The sequence below is a fragment of the Leptodactylus fuscus genome, chromosome 7, assembly GCF_031893055.1.
Source record: "Leptodactylus fuscus isolate aLepFus1 chromosome 7, aLepFus1.hap2, whole genome shotgun sequence".
In the NCBI taxonomy this organism is placed as follows: Eukaryota; Metazoa; Chordata; class Amphibia; order Anura; family Leptodactylidae; genus Leptodactylus; species Leptodactylus fuscus.
Window position 1 is genome coordinate 128,147,198 of NC_134271.1, and position 9,195 is coordinate 128,156,392.

At 44.9% G+C, this 9,195-nt stretch overlaps 1 protein-coding gene across 1 annotated transcript; it reads left to right on the plus strand.

The window, feature by feature from the left end:
* Positions 1-7,865: 7,865 nt before the first annotated feature.
* ANKRD63 (ankyrin repeat domain 63) lies at positions 7,866-8,923 on the plus strand. The gene has a single exon (XM_075281047.1). The coding sequence runs from the start codon at positions 7,939-7,941 to the stop codon at positions 8,914-8,916; it is 978 nt and encodes a 325-aa protein (XP_075137148.1). The 5' UTR covers positions 7,866-7,938; the 3' UTR covers positions 8,917-8,923.
* The last annotated feature ends 272 nt before the right edge of the window (positions 8,924-9,195 follow it).

Genomic DNA, 9,195 nt, shown 5'->3' on the forward strand with positions numbered 1-9,195 from the left:
GCTGGGTAGGCTATTTGGTCTCATCATATGTCCGCCTGATCACGGCTTATCCAAGATCCATCGGTCCTTCAACTTGTTCAAGCCAGACAAATACGTAAGGACCCTCCCTCTTCAGGGCATCAAGCAACTTTATCTAGACAGCTCTCCCATTCGGCAAATCCTTGGCCCGCCACACCTTCACAAAGGTAGTGGCCCCGGTCGTAGCCGCCCTGCGCCTCCAAGGGATCTTATTGTCCCATAACTAGACGAATGGCTCCTAAAAGCCCGGTCAAAGGAGGTGCTTGCTACACAGTTGGAATCCACTGTGGCTTTCCTAAATGAGCTGGGCTGGCTAATAAACTGGCAGAAGTCGGTAGTGGTTCCATCTACCCCGATTCAATTTCTGGGGTTTATCTTTGATTCTCTCAGCATGATGATCTCCCTGCCTCCTCCTTGGAAGGAGAAGATTGGTCAAGCGGCTCATCACCTATCCACAACCCGGAAGGTTACTATCAGGACCGCCATGAAGGTCCTAGGTCTCATGTCCGCAGCCATCAAGGCAGTTCTGTGGGCCCTATGGCACATGCGCCCCTTACAGTGCGAGATCCTGAGAGTAGGGAACCACAGTCCTTCGGGGCTACAGAGGCCTATCCAGTTATCCATCAGAACCAGCTGGTGGTCCCAGCTCAGAGATGGGAAATCCACGGTCGAGACATCCTGGACCCTGTTGACCACAGATGCCTCCCTCACAAGATGGGGAGTGCTTCTGGGGGAGACCCCGGTACGTGGGACCTGGAACCAGCTTAGAGAAGGCTCATTTGTCCAACTGGCGAGAGTTCACTGCGGTGCACCGTGTGCTTCTAATGTTTGCACCCCACCTGCAAAGGAAAGCTGTGAGAGTGAGAACAGACAACTTAACAGCAGTCCGATATATCAGCAAACAAGGAGGGAACCAGATCCCCCTTGCTTCTGCAGGTGACAAATCTAATATTCTCCTGGTGGAGAGGAATCTTTCACAACTATCAGCGGTTCATATTCGAGGTGGGCTGAACATCCTTGCGGATCAGCTAAGCAGAGGCCTGGTGACGACAGGCGAATGGTGCCTAAAATCCAGACATCTTTCATCATCTCACTGAGATGTGGGGTCTCCCCAAGGTGGACCTGATGGCCACCCAGTACAACGCCAAAGTGACGAGGTTTTGCTCCCTCTACCGGGAAGACAATGCTTTGGCGGTAGATGCCCTGTCAATACCTTGGAGGTTCAAACTGGCATACGTTTTTCCTCCTATTCTGATGATTCCGAAGGTATTGGCGAAACTCAGGCAGGACCAGACTTCAGCAATAGTGATCATGCCGTTCTGGCCAAAAGAGGGCATGGGTTACCCACCTCATCCTAATGAGTCAAGGGACCTACTGGAGGCTTCCACAAGTCCAAAACCTGGTAATTCTGAACTGACAGCTCTGCCAGGACCTGGACAGGTTCAACCTCATGGCCTGGAGGTTGACTGCATCGTATACGGAGATAGACGATTATCCCAGGCCGTTCTAAGAACGTTGGCCCATTCAAGAGCGGATTCAACTAACAGGAGTTACCGAAGGATCTCGGATAGGCAGCTTAATAACTCTGCTCTGCTATGGTCTTGGAGTTCCTACAGAGTGACCTGGATAAGGGGCTAACTCCAGCTACCCTGAAGGTTCATGTTTCAGCACTTTCCGCTCTTCTAGGGACCTGGTTATAACAAGATCCTCTATTAAAGTAATTCCTTAAAGGGGCCTCTAGGCTCCACCCTCAGATGCAGCCCCCTGTCCCGCAATGGGACTTGGCTGCGGTTCTTCAGGGGCTTTGTTCTCCCCCCTTTGAACTCTTAACAGAAGTGGACTGGAGATATCTCGCCTACAAGGTAACCTTCTTGTTGGCAATTACCTCTGCCAAAAGGGTTGGAGAATTACAAGCTTTGGTTGCCTCGGAGCCATTCATTACCTTTTTCCCTGATAGGGTTCAACTTGGGTTCATCCAGGGATTTTGTCCTAGGGTCACATATCTGCGCATATATTTGGATTGTACAGCTTCCTTTCGAAGAACCTGCTCCTCAATACCTACGGCCATAACAAAGGTGTTAAAGCCTCTAAAGCCACCCTGTCAAGATGGATCAGGGAGGCCATCGCTTGCTCTCTTCGCGCTCAAGACCTACCAGTACCGGAATTGGACCAACTTCCCGGTCAGAGAGATGCTCGCTCTCCTTAGAGCAGATATGTTCTGCTGCTTCCTGGAGGTTTCATCTGATGTTCGCCAGACACTGCAGATTGGACTGGCGCAGCTCAGAGGCCACAGCCTTCGGACATTCTGTCTTGGCATCTGCTCCCATTGTTTATGGTAATGTTTGTATTGTTATATTGCCTTTTATACTTTTTGACTAACACAGGGGGGAGGAGGTCGCTCTGGCCTCTTATAGGGGGAAAAACTGTTAGCTAATTAAAAGTTCCACCTGTCCTAACAGCACACAGGGGCAGGAATACCCCATCTTGTGCTGCTGTTTGGGCTAAGGGAAAACAGATTATCTTCATAATCTTCCATTGTTTTAGTCTATTGGTTTATAAGATTTGGATCATTTGAGAATCTGCAGGACACCAGTGAATCAAGTGCTTGAAGTGACAGCCGTGCATTGGAGTGGGACTCAGGTACAATACCAAGCACAGCAGCTGTGCAATGTAGTGAAGAGGCCACAGAACTCCTCCAAGCAGCTGATCCATGGGGGTCCCGTGATAGGATGGGTCATCAGTCTTATCCTAAGTGAAATATAAGGTTGTCTTGTCACATTATCCTTATACTTGGACTGATCTGAACATTCCTATCTTAAAACTGGTTATTTCCAGCAACGTGACAGCTTAATAGATGCTGGCACAATGATACGTTTCTAAGACAATTTTCCACTCCCTTACGCCTCTACTTTCTTAAGGAGGTGACAATGAAAACAAGGAATGAGTCTTATTTTTACACTTTATCTCTTACATGTTATGCTAGGTTCCCACTAGCGTTTGGGTTTCTGTCCTTTAGGTCCACTGAACTAGTGGATGCCCGCGGACCCTAGACTATAATTGGGCCCACCCGGTTTCTGATGATTTTAAGCATAATCTGGGGTGAAGTGCCTAAATGCATGTGTGAACCTAGCGTTAGTGAGGAAATGGTAACGTGTATAGACACTATTTAGTGACACACTCTTTATAAAATTTAACCCCTTCCCGACACATGGTATATGTCATGTTCGGCAAGGAGTTCCTGCAATGTGATGTGCTATTAAATCATGTACATGGTGTCTGCTGAGGAGATGAGCAGACCCCATCCAGAGCCAGTGTCAGCTGTACCAGCTGAGCGCCTATTGCAGGTGTTAACCCCTTAGATGCTGCTGACAATCATAGCTACGTCATCTAGGGAGCTGTTGGATCTAATCAATCCTGTATCCACTACAATACATGTGTATTACATTGAACCAGCAATCAGAAAAGAAATACACCTACAGAACGTTGTTGTATTTTGTGGATATAGCATACCATACCATACGAACCTTCCCTCCTCTAGTGTTTTCCTGGATAAAATGTACCTTTATTCCAAAGATGGATTGAAAGGATGCCACGCTACATAAAGATCAACATACCCCACTCTTCTTTGAATTGAATAAAAGTTTTATTGTTTGGCTGCCACACGTCAGACGGGCCGCTCATGACCGTTTCCAATATACTACCTGCTGTAAAGAATGGATTCTTTCAAGTCCCTGCGCACAGATTAAAGGCACCGCGCTTACAATACACAGTGTGTTGTGGTAACTATTGGAATAAAGTTGCGTGTGGATAAAGAAAACTGGAGTAAGCGTGGTGCCTTTAATCTGTGCTCGTCATCTATGTTCTCTTCATCCCTTGTGGAAGTTTGGGGCTCCAGCTGCTGGTAAACACTCCGTACCATTGGAACATGTACATCCAAGGCTCTAAGGACCTTTGAGCAGGATTACCTACATTTTCTTGGTGCCTATCATTTGGTGTGCACTGTGATTATTGATCACTGTTTCTTTCACATGACCGTGAATTATTTGCAAGCACTATATTTGCCTCTGAAATCTTTTACTTCTCCTTCCTAGACTGATGAGAGCTGTATTATTGTTTTAGGTTAAGGCCCCACGTCGCAGAAACGCAGCTTTTTTTTGTTGCAGATTTTGTTGCGGTTTTTTGAGCAAAAGCCAAAAATGGCTACAAAAGGAATGAGAAACCTATAAAAAGTAATTGTACTTCTCCCTTCTGCTTAATCCACTCCTGGCTTTGGCTCATAAAAAAGCAACAAAATCTGCAAGAAAAAAAAGCTGCGTTTCTGCAACGTGGGGCCTCAGCCTGGGGTCCGATACGCCACGATTTGCCTGCAGCGGAAACGCCACGGGAAAAATGGTGGCATTATACAGTACAGGCAAAGTGGATGAGATTCATGCGATTCCCATTCCCACTTAGCAGTTAAAACCGCAGCGTGGACACACTGCGATTTCCAAAAACAGCGCAGTTTTGGAAATTGCAGCATGTCAATTATATCTATGGAAATGCCGGCGGCTTTCCCGTAGATATAATTGTAACGGAAAGTCTGCGGAGGAAAACTCAATGAACTTTCTGTTTGTTTAAAGCGCTGCGGGAAGAACCACGATCTATTCACAAGATAGGTCACTGATCTGAGGGGTTCCAACACCTGGACCCTACACTGATCAGCTGTTTCGGCAGCTTCTGGACACTAGAATCTGCTACAGTGGACAGAGAGTGGATGTTTAAGTAATAGGACCAGAGCTGCCACTGCACAGAGATGACACTGGGCTGCATTTCTGCTCCGCTTACCTGAATAGAAGGATGCCAGAACAGCTGATCTGTGTAGGGTACAAGTGTCAGATCCCCTCAGATCAGATCCTGTGGATGGGTCATCAGTATGAAACTAGCATTAGGAACTAGAAAACCCCTTTAAGAATAAGGGGTTTTTGGTTTGATTATAAAATGCATTAAAAAAAATCTATAACTAGAGTGAATTATAGCAATGTGTTATATAAGAAGAGAATATAGTATAGATATGTAATGTGAGGACAGTATAGTGATGTATTATATAAGAATGAGGTATAGATATGTGATATTAGGACAGTACAGTCAGTTTGTGCAGTCAACTTGCCAAACCTAAAATTCCTCTATTTTTCTACAGCCAGAATCTGAATCCTTCCTAAATACAGTAGCTGACAGTCATGGTCAGCCGGGAGCAGTAAAGATCATCTTATTTATTAAGACACCAGAGATTGAATTAGTATGATAGTAAAAACGCAAAAAACTATATTGTATTATATAATTAAACCAATTAATTGTTTTACTTTGAAGCTGGAGATGGTAACTTTTTCCGGCTCCACCCAAAATTGGTCCTGACTCCACAGCCTTGAGAATAGTGATATGTTATATAAAGATATAGAATAGATATGTAATATGCCAATAATATAGCGATGAATATAAGGATACAGTATTATGACAACAGTATAATGATGTGCTTATAAAGACAGTGTATACTGATATTTAATATGAAGACAGTATAGTTATGTGTGATATAAGGATTTAGTATAATAGTGTATTATATAAGGTTAGTAAAGTAGTGATATGTAATATGAGGGCAATATAGTGATTTGTTATGTAAGGATACAATATAGTATAGATAAGTAGTATTAGGGCAGTATAGTGATGTGTTATGTATGGACATAGTCTACTAGTAATAGGAGGGCAGTACCGTAATGTGTTATGTAAGGAATTAGTTCACTAGTAATATGTAATGTGAGGGAAGTATAGTGACTGATTTATTGGCGGTATATAATGTGAGGGGAGTATAGTGATGTGTTATATAAGGCTATACTGTCCTGGTCACATACAATCTGATAGTATAATGATGTATTATATCAGGATATAGCGTACTGGTGATATGTAATATGAAGACAGTATAGTGATATTATATAAATAGTACAGTATAGTAGTGATATGTAATGAGGATACAATATAGTGATGTGTTATATATAGTACAGTATAGTAGTGATCTGTAGTAAGAGGATACAGTTCAGTGACATGTAATAGGAGAGTATAGTGATGTGTTATATATAGTACAGTATAGTGATGTGTTATATATAGTAGTGATATGTAGTATGAGGATACAGTATAGTGATGTGTTATATACATAGTACAGTATAGTAGTGATATGTAGTATGAGGATACATTATAGTGATGTGTTATATACATAGTACAGTGTAGTAGTGATATGTAGTATGAGGAGACAGTATAGTGATGTGATATATATAGTACAGTATAGTAGTGATCTGCAGTATGAGGATACAGTTCAGTGACATGTAATAGGAGAGTATAGTGATGTGTTATATATAGTACAGTATAGTAGTGATCTGTAGTAAGAGGATACAGTTCAGTGACATGTAATAGAGTATAGTGATGTGTTATATATAGTACAGTATAGTGATGTTATATATAGTAGTGATATGTAGTATGAGGATACAGTATAGTGATGTGATATATATATATATATATAGTATAGTAGTGATATGTAGTATGAGGAGACAGTATAGTGATGTGATATATATAGTACAGTATAGTAGTGATCTGCAGTATGAGGATACAGTTCAGTGACATGTAATAGGAGAGTATAGTGATGTGTTATATATAGTACAGTGTAGTAGTGATATGTAGTATGAGGATACAGTATAGTGATGTGTTATATAGTACAGTATAGTAGTGATATGTAGTATGAGGATACAGTATAGTGATGTGTTATATATAGTACAGTATAGTAGTGATCTGTAGTATGAGGATACAGTATAGTGATGTGTTATATATAGTACAGTATAGTAGTGATATGTAGTATGAGGATACAGTATAGTGATGTGTTATATATATTACAGTGTAGTAGTGATCTGTAGTATGAGGATACATTATAGTGATGTGTTATATACATAGTACAGTATAGTAGTGATATGTAGTATGAGGATACATTATAGTGATGTGTTATATACATAGTACAGTATAGTAGTGATATGTAGTATGAGGATACAGTATAGTGATGTGTTATATATAGTACAGTATAGTAGTGATATGTAGTATGAGGATACAGTACAGTGATGTGTTATATATAGTACAGTATAGTGATGTGTTATATATATTACAGTGTAGTAGTGATCTGTAGTATGAGGATACATTATAGTGATGTGTTATATACATAGTACAGTATAGTAGTGATATGTAGTATGAGGATACAGTATAGTGATGTGTTATATATATATATATATATATATATATATATATAGTACAGTATAGTGATGTTATATATAGTACAGTATAGTGATCTGTAGTAAGAGGATACAGTATAGTGATGTGTTATATATAGTACAGTATAGTGATGTGTTATATATATATATAGTACAGTATAGTGATGTGTTATATATAGTACAGTATAGTGATCTGTAGTAAGAGGATACAGTATAGTGATGTGTTATATATAGTACAGTATAGTGATGTGTTACATATATAGTATAGTAGTGATCTGTAGTAAGAGGATACAGTTCAGTGACATGTAATAGGAGAGTATAGTGATGTGTTATATAAGGATGCAGCATAATAGGAGGAGAGTATAGTGATGTGTTATGTAAGGATAGCTCCCTCCATGAGGTGCAGCACTCCTTCTCCTTCTCCTTCTCCTCTCCCCTTATATCTCACGCAGTGAAGGAGTCTCCGTCCCCCGACCCACCCCGGCAGCATCACCGGTCCTGGTTACCATGGCTACCAAGCTGTATAAAGAGCTGGGGCTCCGGAGGCCCCGCGACTTACCCACAGCGGGGAGCCTGGAGGACAGCGGGCCGTGTGCTGCCTACACTCCGGGACCGCACAGCTGTCATCCCTCCATCCCACAGGATGCTCCGTCCCAGGGACCTCCGGCGCAGCTCCGGCACCCGCACCTTTCTGGACGCTATGCACGGGGGTAAGGTGCACCTGGCCCGCTTCGTGCTGGACGCTCTGGACCGCAGGATCGTGAACTCTCCCGCGGGGGAGCAGGGCCGCACCCCGCTCATGTTCGCGGTGTGCCTGCGGGAAGCCGAGCTCCGCACCCGCTTTGTACGGCTGCTCCTGGACAAGGGCGCGGATGTGAACGGGCAGGACGAGGCGGGGCGCACGGCTCTGAGTCTCGCCTGTGAGCTCGGCCACCTGGACGCCGTGAAGCTGCTGGTCCAGCACAGCGCAGACCCCGAGATCCCGGACCGGGACGGTAACAGGGCGCTCATGTACGCGGCATCCTGCGGCCACAGCGCGGAGCTGCTCTTCCTGCTCCGCGCCTACAAGCGCTTCGGGCTCCGCCTAGACGCCACTAACCGAGCCGGGATATCGGCACTGGACGCCGCCAGGGTGTCCGGTCACTGGGAGTGTGAGAGAGCCCTGAGCGGGCGGAGCGGACGCAGCCCGGACTCCAGGAACGGAGACCCGACAGCCCGCAGCCCCAAACCCTTATCCCGCCAGATGCTGGAGCGCTTCTCCCGGCCCTTCTCACACCGCAGGGACGAGGACGACAACAGGGCGCAGTCCCGGGGGCTCCTCATCCGCTCTGCTAGTTGTTCGCCCGCCCCCGAGGAGGAGAAGCCGGAGAAAGAAGCTCTGCGTGTCCCGGAGCTCGTCATCCAGCGAGCGCACAGCTGGGACGGCCCCAGTACGGACCTAGACGAGACGTCCCAAGGCAACCGACTGCTCCGCCGGGTCACCTCTCCAGACTTCTGCCAGGGACTGTCGGGGGATAATCTGCCCTGTTACCCCGGGGATATTAGAGAAGTGAGGAGGGACAGCAACTGCAGCCGGAGCCAGCTCATACCGACCAGCAACAGGCAGGCCCTGGCCTTGTGACACCGGCGTGTGCTGACTGACTCTCCTCCGCGGACACTGACCTGCGTGTGAGGCGGGAAGCTCTGCGGTCACATGACTTGTGAGGCAACCTTTAGTTTATGGCGGGAAGTATCCTGGTCACGTGACAGGCTCCGGACAGGAGGGGACTGTTTTATGGCGGGAAGTGTGGTGGTCATGTGACCTTTTCTCCTCAGAGAGGTGATAGTTACTATAGAGAGGACTGACTATATGTTATTACCAATGGCCTAGCTGTAGCACTGGCAAAAGCCCACCAAGATT